At 41.1% G+C, this 17,923-nt stretch overlaps 1 protein-coding gene and 1 long non-coding RNA gene across 5 annotated transcripts in view; one reads left to right on the forward strand and one right to left on the reverse strand.

The window, feature by feature from the left end:
* Positions 1-15,278, reverse strand: part of EPC2 (enhancer of polycomb homolog 2) — a 121,878-nt gene extending 106,600 nt beyond the window's left edge. For 3 of the 4 annotated variants that reach the window (XM_029934615.1, XM_029934614.1, XM_029934613.1), the window contains exon 1: positions 5,276-5,472. In XM_029934615.1, the coding sequence (XP_029790475.1) occupies positions 5,276-5,428 (153 nt within the window). In that variant the 5' untranslated portion in view covers positions 5,429-5,472. Of the gene's footprint in view, positions 1-5,275; positions 5,473-12,778; positions 12,836-13,228; positions 13,459-14,720 lie in introns of those variants that run through there. The other variant, XM_029934616.1, reaches the window with a different exon arrangement.
* On the forward strand, positions 13,322-15,748 carry LOC115287837. Its single transcript, XR_003906681.1, has 2 exons — positions 13,322-13,403; positions 14,981-15,748. It is a non-coding gene; the product is annotated as an uncharacterized LOC115287837 (long non-coding RNA).
* Positions 15,749-17,923: the final 2,175 nt, after the last annotated feature.

Genomic DNA, 17,923 nt, shown 5'->3' on the forward strand with positions numbered 1-17,923 from the left:
CTTTAAAATCTTTACAAATAAACAGAATTGGCATGCCTGGGTGGCTCTGTCAGTTAAGCATCTAACTTAGGCTCGGGTCATGATCTCACCGTTTAAGAGTTCGAGCAGGGCAGTTGGGCTCTGTGCTGGTAACTTAGAGCCTGGAGCCTTCTTTGGATTCTGTGTCTCCCTCTTTCTGCCCCTCCCCAGCTTGTACTCTCTCTCTCCCTCAAAAATAAATAAAACATTTAAAAAATTAAAAATAAGCAGAATCACATGCTTCATGGAAATTTTGGTTCACTCCAATATAAAAAGATATCTTATACAAACTTAAATAAACCTATGAGAAGGGTAATTAACAGAAAATAAAAATATTGCAACCATACCTATGTGTTAAAAATAGTGTATTTAAAGGGGCCTCTGACTCAAGAGGAAAAAAAATTTTAGTATTTAGGTACATGTTATACTAAAGTAAGAAACCAAAAAGAATTCCAAGAATAATTTACCAAATTCTGCTAATGAATTACACACACACACACACACACACACACACACACACAGTTTCACAAAAACAAAAATCTCAATATAGGGAAAAAAATTGAGGCTCATTCAACAACCAACATTTGGCAAATATACATTATGTGCCAGGCACAGTTTCAGGAACACATTAATGAACAAAATATTCAAAGATCCTTGCCCTTACATAGATTATATTCTATTAGGATAAAATCTAAATAATAAAATACAATAGTTTCCCACAAATTCCTTATATGCTTATAACATAAACATTCAGATAAACATATCGGTGCTCCTACAGAGAAGCAAAGTAAATAAACTTCTAAGAAAAAAGAAAAAAGAAACAGAAACTCTGAAAAGCCAAAAGCAAAAGTCAGACACAGTTAAGTGATGAAAGACTACAGTTAGTAATTTATTTTTTTAATGTTTATTTATTTTTGAGAGAGACACACAGAGCACAAGCAGGGGAAGGGCAGAGAGTGAGGGAAACACAGAACCTGAAGGAGGCTCCAGGCTCTGAGCTGTCAGCACAGAGCCCAACGTGGGGCTCAAGTCCACAAACTGAAGTCAGACACCCAACTGACTGAGCCACCCAGGTGCCCCTGGTAAGTAATTTAATATGCCAATCAAATCAATGTCATCTTTCAAAGTTTCCAAAATTACAAAAAGTAAAACACTGTTTACAAAACCTGTAAGGAACGTAACAGTTCAGAAGCTAATCTGAGATTCTATAAGAAGTCAACATGAAGCACAGTGGTTATAAAAACGGTTTTTATGATATTAAAGGCAAGGGCATGAATTGTAGCCCTGCCAGTTACTAACAGTGAGACCCATAGTTTTTTCACCCATAAAACAGAAACAATAATATCACATAGGCTGTTGTTATAAAGGTTCAATGAAAACCAAAAACAGGAAGCAATTCAAATATCCAGATGGACGGAGGAATATATTATATCAATTCACTAGAATACTATTCAGTATTAAAAAGAAATGGACTGATACATGTAACAAGAATGAATGTTTATGCATCAGGCTGAGCAAAAGAAGGCTGACACAAAAGACTGTAAAATCCATTTAAATGAAATTCTAGAAAAGACAATACTATAACAATGTATAGAAAGAGAAAACAAATCAGTAATTGCTTAGAATGACTGGTGGAGAGGGACAGACTTGCAAAGGAGCACAAGGGAACTTCTGGGTGTTTGAAATGTTGCTTTATCTTGATTGTGGTGGCGTTTTCTTGTGTGTACATGTTTGTCAAAACTCATCAAACCCTATGCTTTAAATGAGCACATTTTATTGTATGTAAATTATAACTCAAAAAAGTTAATTTAAAAAAATTAAATTAACTAAGAGTATGTAAAGTTCTTAATAGTATCTGGGACACAAGAAGTAGTAAAAAAAAAAAAAGGTAAGTGCTGTATTATCAAAAAAACATCAACTACCACTGTACAACATTCAAGGGGAGGTGACAGAACCACCAATCACCTGATCATTCTGGTTTAGTCTAAATAAACATAAATTCACAGCATTTGATCTAAATCAAGTGTCAGCAGGAGCACCACAGAGACCAAGTTTAGGAGGATGCCTACTGGCAGACCTTAGGCAAAAGACAATGAAAATAAGGAAAGGAAACAAAGAAGACGCCTCCATGTCCAAAAGAAAGAGCTAAGAGAATAAGAGTGCTACCAATGTCAAAAAATGCTGAGATTGTCTCATCTAAGTATTAACCAAACAGAACTCAAAATTGAGTCAATGACTGTATAAACAAAGTCTAATAATAATCCAACAGGCACAGTTTTTAATTTTACTGTGGGCAGGAGAGGGGCGCAGAGGTTAAGAGCCATGAAGATGATTCAAGTGAAGTCAAAAGATTCTGTCAACCAAGCAGGAAAGGAGTCATATTGTGGACAGCTCAGGAATGCAAAGCAACAATTATAAACCCACAAGCCATGGATTTTTTTGAGGCTTTTTTTTTTTTTTACAAGTCTACAGAATTAAAAAATACTTACAAAAGCAACTAGAACAAGTTGATATTGGAAGCTGAATTGAAATACAACTCAGGGGTGCCTGGGTGGTTCAGCTGGTTAAGTGTCCAACTCCTGATCTCAGCTCAGGTAATGATCTCATGTTTCTTGAGTTTAAGCCCCACATGGGGCTCCCAGCAGTCAGCAGAGAGCCTGCTTGAGATTCTGTCTCCCTCTCTCTGCACCTCCCCTGCTTGTGTGTGTGCCCCCACTCTCTCAAAATAAATGAACATTTTAAAAAAAGAAGAAAGAAAAACTCAAATGAAACACAAAACATTTATAAAGTTTATATTTTACTGCTACTTAGAACTGTTTCTCAAGGCAAAACATGTTTTTAAGTTTATTTTGAGAGAGAGCCCTCATGAACAGGAAAATGGCAGAGAGAGAGAGAGAGAGAGAGAGGGAGGGAGGGAGAGAGACAATCTGTCAGTGCAGATCCTGACTCAGGGCTCGATCTCAAAAACTGTGAGATCATGACCTGGGTCAAAATCAAGTCAAGTCGGAGACTTAACCGACTGAGCCCCCAAGGGCCCCGGCAGAAAATTTTTTTTTTAATGAACAAAGAATTCTGCTTAATAACAGAAGTCTTGTAAATAAGACCAAAAGAACTGGACTGTCACTCATGGAAGCAAAAGTCTTTTTACTCATTAAAGAAAATTAAAAAACTAACACCCCAAATGTACATTCTGGGAAGCAAATAAATATAAATCTCAATGGTCAGGATTTGTTCAGTTTTGTTTTGATTTTTAGTACCTCCACTTGTAACATGCAAGAGGCAGAAAGGACCAAAGAGTGAGAAGTCCTGGATTTCAACTCTAGTTCCATCATAAGTTGTATTTCTTCTTCCCTAAAACTGGGCAACTGAATTAGGCTACTGAAAATAATCCAATATAATCTGATTTCCAATATTTAGATCGAAAAATCATAATTTTTATTGAAAAAGTTAATAGTGAAAGCATTAAATATTTGTTTTTAATACATCATCTAAAAAAAAATAACTAAACTACAACTTTTCTTCCTAAATTCAGGTAAAATACCAAGACATATGTGGCAAACTAAGGACCTAAAGCTGTAACTGCTGCTCAGTTCACAAAGAGTTACTTATCTTTTGGGCTAACTGTTCATTCTAAAATAAGTTTCTTGATTTTAGTTCTTCTCAAAACAAAAAACTGGATTCGCATAATTACATCACCCCTGATGCTTGAAGATTCATAAGCTACGTCTCCTTTTGGGTCAAATCCCATACAACAATATCAACAAAAATTTAACCTCATGGAATATAAAGTTGTTTTTTTTTTTTTAAATCCAATTCAATTCTTGTACATACTATAACTTTATTTTAATTATTGTTTCCATGGAAACTTGATAAGTCAGAAATAAATTTTATTTTAAAAACAAAAAAAATATTCTCATGACTTAGATCTAAATCTACAGCAATGCTGGGTTTTCACTTTTTTTTTTGAAAAGCTGAATTCTAAATGTTCATCCCGCTACCGTTACCATATTCATTTTCTACTGAAAGTGCAAGACTTTCAAGTAATCAAAGACCAAAGAGAAATGTGATTAAATCACAGCAGAAAGCAGTAATAACAAGGTAATAAAATGAGGTCAGAACTGAAGCAACCAATCAAAGGCATAAAAGCATTTCCTGCAATATTAATAGTCAAAAGAGAAAACCAATCACAGAAACCTCGAGCCTTCTTCTGACAGTCACAGAAGCAAGAGAACCAATCCACGCACACCCAGGGTTGACAATAAGGCGGGACCGCAGGTTCATTGAAGAAATTCTTGAGGGTGCAGTTACTATGAACTTCGCACGCAAGTTAACACCACTCCAGAGTCATAAACACAGTCAAGCCAGATAAAATTCAACAGTATGCAAAATCCCAGGACGGAGAAAAGCAGAATCTTTGCAGAAAGCGTTGTGTTATCAAATACGCAACTGTCAATTGGATGCATTAAATCCTCAACTCTTAAAAGACACCCGCCCCCATGACAATTCCCGGGGACGCGGCGCGAGGACAGGGCAGTGCCAGCGGCTCGTAGGTGAACATCCCGGTTTGCTTTCTAACGCTGCGTGCCGAACCGGCGCCGTCCCGGCTAGACGGGCAGCGCCGTCCCTCTCGCCGCCGCGGAGCCAGCCGGCCAACGGCTCTCTACCGCTACACCCCGCAGGGTAGTCGCGGCCCCCGCCCTCCCCCGCCGCAGTGCTGCACCGCCTCATCCCGCTGCACCACCGCCAGACGGGGAGCGAGGATTACCTTGCTAGGAGGAAGGTGTTTGTTTTGAACGCGCTTTACTTTCCATAAGTCATTTCAAAGAGAACGCAATGCAAAACTAAATTTGAAAGTGGGAAAAGAAAACCTTTCCTAGCCAAAAGATCCCTCGCTCATTAATTAACCCTGCGCCGGAGGAAGGTCCCGAAACGGGAGGTAAACAGAGGCTGTACGCCAAGTGCGGCCAGAACATCCCCTGCGCCATTCTCGGCCGCCGCTTACGGCAAGGCCCCCTTACGGCAACGTAAGAGGCGCTGCGAGCTAATCACAACACTGGGACGCAACAACATGGCGGCCACAGGCGGGCGCTGCGCCGGCCGAGAGGGTTTACGCTACTCCGCCGGCGTAGGGTCCCATGCGTTGGAGCGGCAGCGGCGCCCTCCAGCGAGCGTAAAGCGCTCTGTGAATGGCGAGGCCCGACTGACAAAGGGGAGGGGGGAGGAGGGAAGGGGGGGTAATAAACACTCGAGTCCCTACCGATTCCTCCTCCTTCTCCATCCCGGTGGGCATCTGGGGCACGGCCCGGTTGATGGAGACGCAGTCGTTGAGATCAGGCATGTCCTTGCCGCGGTAGATAGGCAGCGGTTTGGCGGCGTCCAGCGCCCGCGCTCGGAAGGAGAGTTTACTCATTGTCTCCCCGCCTTACAGGAACAGCCCGGGCGGCGGCGGCGGGGCGGGCGGGGAGGGGGGGAGGACTCCCGCCGCCTCCTCCACCTCCTTCCTCAGTGCAGCGCGGCCGGCCCGCTCCTCCTCCTCCTCCTCACTGCCCCCGGCCACAGCATGGGCGCCCACCCCGCCCGAAAACAGCCCCCCGCCGCCCGCGGCCGCTTCCACACACTAGATCCGCCGCTCGCCCGCCCGATCCGCTCCCTGCGCCATGGCCAACATGGCGGACATTACCACAGCGGCGGCGAGCGATCCCGGCAGCCCGCGCGAGAGCGCGCCCCCGCCGCGGGGACGCGCCTCGCCCTCTCCCTCCCTCCCTCCTTCCTCTCCCTTCCCCTCCCTCGTCTGCCCACCCACTCTCGCCGCGGCGCTGCCGGCCCGCGGGAGCGTGCTCAGCCTCGGGCCGCTCAGGGGAGAGGGGGTGGCGGCGGCCGTCGGCTCGCTGGCCCGCGTCTCGCCGTGTGACAGGTGCCAGGTGCGCAAATTAGCCCGCGCCCCCGAGCGTGCGCCTCTTGCCTCCGCGGCCCCGACACCCTGCTCTGAGAGTGCCCGGAGGGAAAGCGCCGGGCAAAACACGGCCGCGCGGAGCAGCGCGTGTCTGCAGAAGTCCGTGAGCGGGAAAGGAAAATGTCAACCAGTGCACAACAGCCACCAGCCAGCCTGTATTTAGCGCTATCCCCACGGCGCCCCGAACGCAAGCTAATTCGCACATCCCGGTGAGGTGCGAAAGGTCCACTCCGTCTGCCCGCTCGGAGCGGCGCAGATCTGCGGAGTCCGCCCGCCCTGAAAACGCCAAGCCGCCCCAGCCCTCCACCCAGCATCCTCTTCCGTACCTGCCCCAGAGAGCTCTCCGTGGTAATATATCCTCGCTCATCCTTCGCGGGGAGGATGCTAATGGCAGCAGTGAGGGTTAATGTTTGAGGCTGCCAAGTGCAACAAGTGCCCTTGAACCTGTCACCCAAACTTTAGAGTTATTTAGTGGATGGCAGATATTTCTCTGATTTCAAAAACAGAGTTCTAAGAGTTAAACTTATAAAAGTTAACCAAGGCAGCACACATTGCCGAAGTGGCAGATGTGAAAAACTGGGTATTTTGGAAGACGCAAAGAAGTTTGAAATAAAGTTCCAAACCTCAGAGACCTTTCACGTTAATGGGATGACAAGATGGTTGGAAAGAGGAGTAACAGAAGCGTAAATAGTTAAAGAACTTGGCAAAAGGTAAATGATAAAAAAAATTAAAAGTGTAAATACTTTACACAGGAGATGACACAAGGCAGCAGGACATGATCAGTTACCAAATGAGTAGCACAGGCAACAATTGCCAGAAGAGAGCAGAGAAAGGAGACGTTACTTTAGCTTGAATTGGTTAGAGAACTTTTTAAAGAAGAGGGGAAATGAAGTTGACACAAATTAAGTAAGTACCAAGACTATCGTTGACATCAAACTTGGTTAGCCAAGAGTTTCTTGGTTAGTCCTTAAGCATTACAGCTTTCTTACAAAATTCCTAGGAAGACTGTAACACATTTTACCATTTTCTGATAAGTGATCAATTTTCTATCTAGCTCAGAGAAAAGTAGGTGGTTGGCTGAATAAGTAAAAAAATTCATTTATACAGTCATTCTTTATGACGCCAAACCCTTTCTCCATCATTTCCCCCCTCATCTACTTGGTCCCCTCTTTCTTTTTCCTCTTCTTCCTCTTTTCTTTTCTCTCTACATCCCGCTTTGAGGCAAAATGGTAGATATGGACTTTGTGGCACAGTCTAGATAGCCTAACACATTTTACCCAGCAAGACTTCAAGCCTTATTTAGCAAGGGGTAAGTGTTTTCCAACTACCTTGTTGTTGGAAACGTTGGAGATGTTGTGACTCTTCTTGTAAATAGAACCTTTCTCGAGCTTATGGGAATGTCCTGCTCGAAGTACTACGCTCTGGAGCAAGCAGTTCTAGTTCTCTCAGAAAACACGATCTTATCGGTAAGGATCAACACTGGATTCAAGCATGAAAGGGGGCAGAGGAAGCCATGGTTGAAGAAAGGAGTCAACCACGGCTTTTATCTGGTTGCCTAGCACTTCTCAGATTCAGAAGAGATAACTTTTTATCCTATATATTGTTACTCTCTTCCTCTTTTTTTAAATGTTTATTTATTTTGAGAGAGAAAAAGACCCAAGCTGGGAGGGGCCAAGGTTTTTTGAGTTTCCTTTTTTTTACAAGTTCTATATAATTAAAAAAATACTTAGAAAAATAACTAATTAGAACATGCTGTTTATAATGGAAGTTGAAAAACAACTCAAATAAAACACAAAACATTCATGAAATTTATATTTTACTGCTGCTTAGAACTGTTTATCAAGGCAGAACATTTTTCAGTTTTCTTTTAAGTTTATATTTATTTTGAGAGAGAGCACACATGTGCAAGTGAGGAAAGGGCAGAGGGAGTGAGAGAAGCCCAAACAGACCCTGTGCTGTCAGCACTGAGTCTGATGTGGGGCTCCATTCCATGAACTGTGAGATAATGACCTGAACCAAAATCAAGAGTCAGAGGCTTAACCAACTGAGCCACCCAGGTGCCCCAGTACTCTTTCAAGAAAGGAAATATTGAGTATTTATAATATACAAGGCACTACAGTAGTACTTTATGTATATTATCTCAATTAACTGAATTCCACTTTGTCCTCATTATAACCCTATAAAGAAATGTTATAATTTTACTACAAAGGAAACAGGCTCAGACAGATAATTTGCTCAGTTTCAAAACCAATAACACAGAACTTGGTTCATATCCAGGGTAGCCTGACTCAAAAACTCTTGTTTTCTCCTCCGTGCCACCCTGCTATCCAAGTTCTTCAGTTTACTGATCAATCAACATTCTAAAGTTGCTCTTGCAAATTACTGAGACCTCCCAACCAGTGTCTAATAGAGTCAGAACCTAAAGCCTAAAGATGCAGTAGCTTTGAGGAGGGCAGGAACATCTCCTCTGTTAATCACTATATCCCCAGTTCTGTGCCTCACATATAGCTGGTCCCTAATATATACATGTTGACTGATAATCCCTGAAGAAACTTAGTGATACCCTGATACATTCCAGTTTGGAGTTCACATACCCTATTGGCCTGTCACTTGACCTTGCCATTGCTGACAATACTTGCTCTTCTTATGGCCCACCTTGAATTTTAGGACCAATTAAAGCAGTTCAAAGACACACTGAATTTTTTTTTTGTCTTTTATTTTATTTTGAGAGACAGAGACAGAGTGAGTGGGGGAGGGGCAGAGAGAGAGAGAGACAGAGAGAGAGAGAGAGAGAGAGAGAGACACACACACACACACACACACACACAGAATCAGAAGCAGGCACCAGGCTCTGAGCTCTCAGCACAGAGCCTGACCCGGGTCTTGAACCCACGGACTGTGAGAGCATGACCTGAGCCAAAGTCGGATGCCCAACTGACTGAGCCACCCAGGCGCCCCCAAAGAAACTCTTTGGGAACCTGAAATTCTATTACAGTAACAGGTTTTTGTTATAGTAGTTATTGTTTTATTCTTCTTTTTCATTGACCATGTAACAGATTTCTTCCCCAAATCTTCACTTTCCTCTTGCCCTGTAGGCAATTATAGATTATAGAGCTGGTAATAAAATAGTTTGAGGTTGATAGCACAATATTCTTTTCGAATGAGACACAGCCTGTGTATTCCTAGCTTCCACTTCAGTGCCCAAATCAGAATGCCTCTGTCTCACATTTGGGAAGTAGCTTTTATTTGTATGCAAATATTACTTTTTATAAAGTTTATTTCTAATCTCTTTGTTAAATGCCTATATACTTGTTAGAGCTAAAAACATAAATATTTTTTCAGCTTTTGAGGTCGATCCTGTTATAATTTTTTTGTCAAAACTTGTTTCAAATGATTGTGCAGCCTAATAGCCTATTTTAATTTCCACAGACAATGCACTGAGTAGTTATTCTCTAATCAGTCCACTTCAAATATGCTCTGGATCAATTCCAAATTGGCATGCATTTAGCCAAGCAAGTATAATATATAAACACCCAAGAATTAGAAATAATTTTAAAACTACTGTCTAAATGTAGTCTAGATTAGAATAAAGGTCAAATAACTGTTGAGTATTGGGATTATATTCCAATTTCCATTTCCCTGGACTGCAATCAGGGCAGGCAGCTTCCAGATAATGAACAAATTACTTTTTGAAAGAAATCTTAAAACTAGTAAACACAGTTGCTATTCAACTATTTCAGAGTTTTTGTAAATGTCACGTTCTTTCTAATTGGCTCCCTATTTCAGCAAACCCAACTGAAAGTTAATTGGGTTGGGATGTGAACTGCATCCCCCACCTCTGCTTATGTTCTAGGAATGAGCCCAGTACCAATAAGGCTTTGTTGTTTTCTATATGTACTCTGAATGTGGGGTCTGCACTCGTTAAAATCAACTGGAATCAGAGTCTTTGATTGAATCTTTGAGACCTAGAGATGGAGACTGTGCTCCGAGGTGACATGTCAAATATCTACTTCCACCTTAAAATTTGCCACAATGGGAAAACAAGATGCTAAATAAAAATTTGTGCCTGTAGCTAGTCACTCAGCGGCATTGCTCCTCTCAGACCTGGTTGGAATCACAGGGTGCCACCTTGTGTATAAGCTGATGATTTACTTCCCAGTTCCACAAAGGATCCAGATAGACTCAAAAATAATCAGTGCAAAAGCTCTAGATTTTGAGGGAGGATTTCTAGTTGAGGAAGAATGAGACAGATGTAATTAAAGGAAACAGATTTGAAAACATACAACTGCAGAGGGTCCGTGACACTCCATTTTGAATCACACTGACAGCCTGTCTCATTTGTTGCCCCACACTGCCCAGAAAACACACCCAATGCCCCCACACATGGAACAGATTGCTGCTCTTCACTCGAAGTTTCTGATGGGGATATCAGAAATTAGTAAAGTTCTTGTGACAAAGCTCATAAATCCACTGGGACAACTATTTGTGTTCAAACACCAAGCAAGCTCCATAGATTTAATTTCAGGACTTTTGATTTCTGAGAGGAATTAGGTTCCATCGATGTGATGAATATGATCCTCCTTACTGTTTTAAAAAGTGCTGAGTTTGAAACAGGGAAACACAATTGATGGAGCCAGGCCATGGGTGGTAAAATAGGATCCTTTCCAATTCAGCTACCTTGCCCTCAAGAAATTCCACACTTCTCTAAATTCAGCACAGCCACCATTCAGCTGAAATCGTTACATTTATGGAACTGGCTGGGCCTTTCATATTATTTTCAGGGGGCAGTGGAAGAGCCTGGGGCTTTGGGGCTACAGTTGCACGTCTCCTGTCTGTTTAGGTCTCCTGTAATGTCTATTCCTCTCAGTTGCCTTCCCTGGCCTCTTCTATCAGCACATTTTTTTCTCCTCGGGCATCTCTGAAAGGTCACTTAGAAGGCGCTTGCTGTCTCCCAGTGAAGGCAGTTTAGTGTCACTGGTGAGCTGGCACATCAGAGACAGCTGAAGCAGACCCAGAGACCAAACTAGCTAAGGTCCAAAGTGTTAGCTGGGAGAAGAAGTTCACTGTCAGGAACCTTGGGTTGCTAATGTAAATATGGGTCCCTTCACCTATGTTTTTAATGTCTCCCTCCACCAAAGGACTGACATTTATAAACACAGATTTGTGAATGGGATATGCAGTTGGAATCCTGAATTAAAGAAAATTAGTGACTTGATTTAGTCACCACCACACCTTATTGATCTTATCTTTGTTGCTCCCAAGAATGAAATGCCTTGTTTCCTAAGAAAAGGTTCTGGTATTAGCATATTGAGAGCCCCTAAACAAAAGCTCTTGGTATTAGCATACTGAGAGCCCCCTAAGCTCCGGAGTGACTTGTTAGTAGCCACAAAGGAAAGCAATTTTATGTCTCCAAGTTAAAAAACAGGTCTGCTGATCTTTCATCAGCTATTAAAGGTGATTTGGGCAGAGGATGAAGCAGAAACCATTGAATTAAAATACACTAATTACTTAGATATTTTCTGGTTCACCCACACCCTTCATCTTATTTTAGAAGGGATTTCAGGTGGCTTTTGAGATGACTAAAATAGTGAGGATAGCATTTGGGCTCCAAATTTCCTGATAACATGAAATTTCCTAGTCACGTGAAAATACGAAACCTTGTCAGCTTCACAGTTCACAATGTCCATTAGATAAAAATGATTGCCCAGGAGCTTTATGCTTGTTCCTGGTCCAAATCAGAATATCTGAGAGCTTATAGAGCAGCTAGGTAGTAGGACACCTTAACAGTATCCTTATGGAAGACACAAAAGAGGCATCCCAGCGCTGTTTCTTGTAGTGATTCTCCATATGAGCTAATGGCATCATGTGCAATCCAGCACCGATCTGCAGGCATTAGGATGTCCAATGCCATGAGTCTCACCTCCCCCGCCCATGCAGATCTGGGAGTATGAGTGGACTCTGTGATCGCCTGTGCACATCTGAGAGTACAAATGGACTCCATGGCCTCCAAGCAACCCTCCCAGAGCAGTGTTTCTCTCCACCCTCTCCTGATAAACTGTGTGGCTGAAAGCTCAAAATTGTGCTCTGTTACAATTGCCTAAAGTGTGGCCCTTCTAAGTGCCCAATTAAGGGTAGACCCCTATGCTTTAAGTGACTGTGTTGTGCCCTAAGTATAAAGTTAATGTCCTTTTCCGGAATGGAAGAGGCTTACCAAGGACCAGTGCCTGAATGGAAAGTTGTCCTTCCTACTCTTTCAGAGAGCTAAGGGTATATCCACTGGCAGGGCCAAGAGGCAATTTTGCCTTTGCATGAACAAGGTGTGCACTGCTATCTCAGGTTAAGTAGTATGGTTGGTGGGACACGGAGAAAAGGTATTCTTGCGTGCTATATCCACATGAAGGCTGTCCTCTAGTGGGTGGCAATAGCTAGTGTTTGCCAGTTTTGTTTTCTAGCTCTGATTCTGCTTCCAGTGCTTACATTGTTGTGCCTTTACTTAGAGAGCAGCCCCATCTCTGCTACTCACCATAGACAGCGCTTGTAGCCCAGCAGCTGGGCCAAGACCAGTTTTGAAGGAGACTGAGCTTCAGAGTATCTTTTAAAGGAAGACATCGACTCCTCAACTCAACTCCATACAGGGGGTACTTTTGTACTAAGTCTCTCATCCTCCACACTTACCCACTCCAGCAATCCTTCACAGGATCCCTGGGCTTTCCCCTGGCTAGTACATGGGCTTACGCCTACAGAAACTGTGTTCACTTTCCATCTGAACAGCTCCTGTTCAAAATCATCAAGAAATGGGCTACTTACCTATTAAAGAATCCCCTCATGATCCATGAGCTAGCTGGTCTCTGAATTTATGTTCATCTGTAAAATAATGCAACCATGTTCTCAAGTGAGATCATAAAGGATATTAGCAGGAGTCATAATCTAACATAATGGGAGGACTTCCAAAAAATTTTACAAGTGATGTTTGAAAATAAATGTCTGATTGTTTCCAACAAATCTGTCGGGATGTATTCACCCTAATGTGTGTCTTTCTACACATCCACCTTAGCTTTGTAAAGAGCTAGACATCTCTTTAAGTCAAACCTGGTGAGGCGAGGGAACCAACTGAGGGTTTTTTTGTTTGGTTTAGTTCTGAGATTTTTGGTCATGGAGGAAGAAGGTAGCTATCCTGTTGTACTTAGGTGATTTGTAAACTATCTCCACAAATACTGTAAGCTTATCCAAGTCTCCACCTTGGAGGATCACACTTACCTGGATGTTTGTATGTCGGTGTACATAGTAAGCCAGGCCCATTGCTTACTGATCTTCTCTCCTTTTTATTATCCATGGATATAATTTAATTTAGGAGAAAATATTGGAGCACAAGACTGATAGCCTTGGTTTAATCAACCTTTCCTGATTCTTGAGATATGAGAAAATCCTCCAGGTAAGAGTTGAGCCAAAAAAGAGCAAATGTCCTTCTGAGTGCTGTGTTGTGTTACCTGATGAGATATTTATTCTTTATTAATTTTACAACTTTACAAATAGCTCTAAAGGCATTCAATTTGAAAAATATAAAGAGTATCCAAGCTTGATTTTACTTGTTAAATTTTATAGAGCCTTTAATCTATATGAATTTTATCACTTTGAGTGAACTTGTCCTAATTGGAAATAATTGGAAATAGTATGAAATAGTAAGAAAAGAGGGAATAGCCATAGGTATTTAGAATTGAGAATGTCAACTTCATTTCCATCTGCAAACGAAAGATTCGTTTCCCACCCTAAAAGTTGATGCTTGCTCTCAGTAGTACAGCTAATCGCCCTGAGCAGGCACAATTATTGACTTCTGTGCCCTGTTGCCTGATCTATAGCAGTAAATTCCCAGGGTGGCCATGCAATTACACACAATGTGATCACTATCACAGCAGGCCCAACTACATACGGATACACAACATGATCACTTACCCAGTAGGCACTATTCAATTGGTTAGACAACATGATCTCTACACAGCAGGCCCTTTCCAATATGGATTCCTAACATGGCCATGACTAACACCAAGCCAATTTGCATGTATACAAACTACATCCACTATCTCTGCAGAAACAGTTTGATGGGGTTATATCATGTAATACCAAACTGCACATGTGTACTCAAGTATAGACAACCCTGCACAAGACTGTTTGGCACAGCAGTGTCTGCTATACAGAGATTTGACTGTGGACCCAGTGGAAATAGATTTGGCCCTGCAGACAACACAGGAGAGGACTTTCCAAGGGGACTATTAGATGTGGGCAATATTCTGACTTTAGCCACATGTCAATAAGCAAAAGCTTGGTGATGAACAAAAGATCTATAATTTAGGAAATGTCATGATAAATGGGCCTGAGGGAAAAGGGAAGGAGCACACTGTCTTATGTGGAGTGTGGATTTTCCTGCACCCATACCATCAGGACTGGCAGAAGAGGATACCTTTGACATTATCCTGCTACTTTTGTTAGAGCACATCCTTTTGAAGGAAGGTGCTGTGTCTCTGAGCTGCTTTGATATACGTGAAAACATACCAACTTCTTTGTGTAAAGTAATGTTATCAACAGTTGTACAGAACAAAAAAAGAAAAGCTTTTCAGGCAAATAAATGGAAAACTTCTTTTTTGCAAGCTTTAAAGAAGTAAATGAATTAGCAAATTTGAAATCAAAGTAACAAAATTTGAAATCAAATTAATAAAAGAAGAGTAATTATTTTATCAAAAAGCTTTTCACTTACATTTAAATGATGCTACTCCCAAAGATTCCAATTTGGCTGATCTGGAATGTGGCCCAGAAATGTACATGTAACAAATATGCCAGGTTATTCTGCCTCAGACTATTTTATATAGCTTTATCCCATTGCTTCTCTTTCCTTCTTCATCTTTTCCTCATTTGCATTTTCCTTTTGCTGTTGCTATGTCTCCTCCCCGTTTGCTTGTCCTCTTTCTTGCCTTGTCTCCATGCTTTGCCCTTAATTTTTTTCTTTTTTTTCTCTAGGTGTAGACAGGGTTGGAGAGGTTAGTTATAAGAGAAGAAAGAAAATCCTGCCAGTTTCGAAAGTCTCAGGCTATGTTCCAAAATGCTATAATGTACAACTGCTCTCCATGTGCCCCTTTAATTGGAGCCCAAAGATCATGCCACCTACTTTTCTACAGTCATGCTTAACAGAGGGAGTTCCCCAGAAGCCAAGAGAAGATAGCCAGAGATCTTGGACTGAGCCTGCAATTGTTCAAGTTTGGTTCTACCTACTAGATGATGCTGCATTTAAAATACAGCAAACTTGGGATTGGAGCAACCACTATCTGAATTTCCCACCAATGGCCTTTGTAGACGAGGCTCCCATATTTGTGGTTGTCTCTTTTCTCCGTCCTCCACCCCCATTTGCTACCTATTTACTGGTTGATTTTGTTTATTTCTGCCATGAACATGAGTGAAGCAATATCATTTGAAAAGCCCCAATCTAGCACACAGGAAGCTTGTACCCACATCTGGCCCTGGCATTAGCTAACCTGTGACCTTGGACAAGTAATGCACCATCTCCAGTCTCATTGTCCTTGCTGTAAAACGAGGGCATATCTGTAATGCCCTTTTCATTATAAAACTATATAGAATAAAAAGAAGTATGATTCCTCTTCTATGATGCTGCAAGATAAGTGAGGCTAGGCATAAATTATAACAATGTTTTCAGCAATCAGAAGAAGTCGTTGTTTTGTCCTTAAAAAAAATTAAAACTAGCATGCTGTATCTTATCTAGACTCAAACTTACATGGCTGTCAATTTCCTACTGTGTTTTTTATAATAAAATGAAAGGTAGTCTGCATGGTAAAACATAAACTTAAAAAGAGGTTAATGTATTTGATTAAACTACTGTCTTCTTAAATTTCCTTATTATTAATAATATATTTTTATCATGATTATTTTTTAAAGTAACTGCTACAAAACTTTTTAAAAATTAAACAATTTGAATGGATTAAAACAGTGGGTTTATTATTACCACAACCCATATTTAGAGAAGTTTTAATTTTTTCTCAACACTTATAAAAAAGATAAGCATATAATATAGAATTAACTCATATGGGTTCTTAGGGTAGAAAATCTTTCTTCTCAGACAGAAAGCATCAGCCTTTACGGTAATATTGCCCAGAAGAAGAGATGGGGAACTGCAGGGAGGGAGGAGCAGAGGGAGGACTGACAGTTCTGGGACTTATAATTTACCAGGTATTATACTAGACACTTTTAGTTCATTTACTACATAACTTTGAATCCCATCTATGCCTAACCTAGGAGCTCAGCATGGAATGGTGAGCAAGAAAGACATAGCTGTTGCCCCCATTTAATTCCATAACAATTTTTTAAAGTCCACATTACTGGGGTGCTGGCTGGCTCAGTCGGTTAAGCGTCCAACACTTGATTTTGGTTCAGGTCATGATCTCACCATTTGTGAAATCCAGCACTGAGCCTGCCTGGGATTCTCTCTGTCTCTTTTTGCCTCTCCCCCACCTCTCTCTCTCCCCCTCAAAATAAATAAACATTTTTTTAAAGTCCATATTAAATCATTTTTTAAAAGTCTGCATTAAATAAAACTTTATATTATTGACCCATGTTCTTTGCACTGCTCACATTGCACTTTATTCTAATTCACAAAGCTTAAAATGTTTCCTTCCATCCCTTACAGGACATAAATATGCCTTTCCTTCTCTATTCTATACCTAGCATTGGTGATAAATTAAGTGCTATTGAGTAGAGAGTTATTCAGCATCTGTAAAGCACCTCCTTTTACTCAATCAACCACATTAATAAGAACATTAGCATCTAACTTTTACCATCTGTCCTGACAGCAAAGTCAATTAAAAAATTAACAACAGCCTAAAATTTCCTTGAATTTCAGAGTTCTGTATTTTTTGTTTTGATTTTTAATTTTAAAATACACATAAAGTTTGTCATCTTAACCATTTTTAATTGTTTAATATAATCACATTGGTGTGCAACTGGTCTTCAGAATTTTTTCATCTTATAAAGCTGGTTTACCATATATCTTGACCCAAATTGAATGCTCTATGCCAGGTTGACTTTATCTAAGTAATTGGGTGACTCCTCCATAAAAATTAAACAGAAGGTATACCGACTTTGAACCGGGGATCTTTGAACTCTTCTAGAATATGTTTCTGTTCTCAGCTCTGGAATAAAGAGGGGATTTGGGGGACAGAGGAAAGTATTAGAAAAAATTTCTTTTCCAAAGACTATATCCTTGGGATTTTCACATTTTTCACTTCATTTATTCATTCAAATATTCAGTAATGCAAACCCTGCTGTCTACTTTCTTACTAAGTAAGTCCTTCTACTAAGTGGAAAGGCTATGATGTTTCAACGATGAGACAGTATCTGCCCCAGGTGCCTACTGCCTGGTAGAGGTGACAAGACCTGTTTACAGTTAACTATGGTGAAACACAGGAAGTGATAGGTATCTTAGAGAAACCCCACAAAAAGTCTATGGGAAGAGCAACCATGGAGAGATTACGTCTGGCTGATTGGCTGGGTATTATGAGGGGGAAATATTATCTGAGCTTTGAAAAACATGTGAAGAAGTGGAAATAGGGCAAGAAGTGCATTCTTGGCTGAAAGAAATGTGTGGCAGAGACATGAAGGAGGAACGGATAGGATGCATTCTGGGATCAGGAACCTGAGAATGAAGCATGGTGAGTGAAAAGATCTAGAAAACATCAGCAAATCTTTCAATCTTGGCCCTGCCTATTAATAGCTATTTTGTCAACGTACTCAGTTTCTCTCCTCTTCAGTTTTTGTTCTTGTAGATGGCAAAATATCTACCTACCAACCCTACAAGGTTATTGTGAATATAAAACATAGCAAAATGTGTGAAAATGATGTATAAACCACAAAAATCTACACAAATGTAAGGAGTTTTTACTGATTGGTTGGGAT

Source organism: Suricata suricatta, chromosome 3 (assembly GCF_006229205.1).
Source record: "Suricata suricatta isolate VVHF042 chromosome 3, meerkat_22Aug2017_6uvM2_HiC, whole genome shotgun sequence".
Lineage (NCBI taxonomy): Eukaryota > Metazoa > Chordata > Mammalia > Carnivora > Herpestidae > Suricata > Suricata suricatta.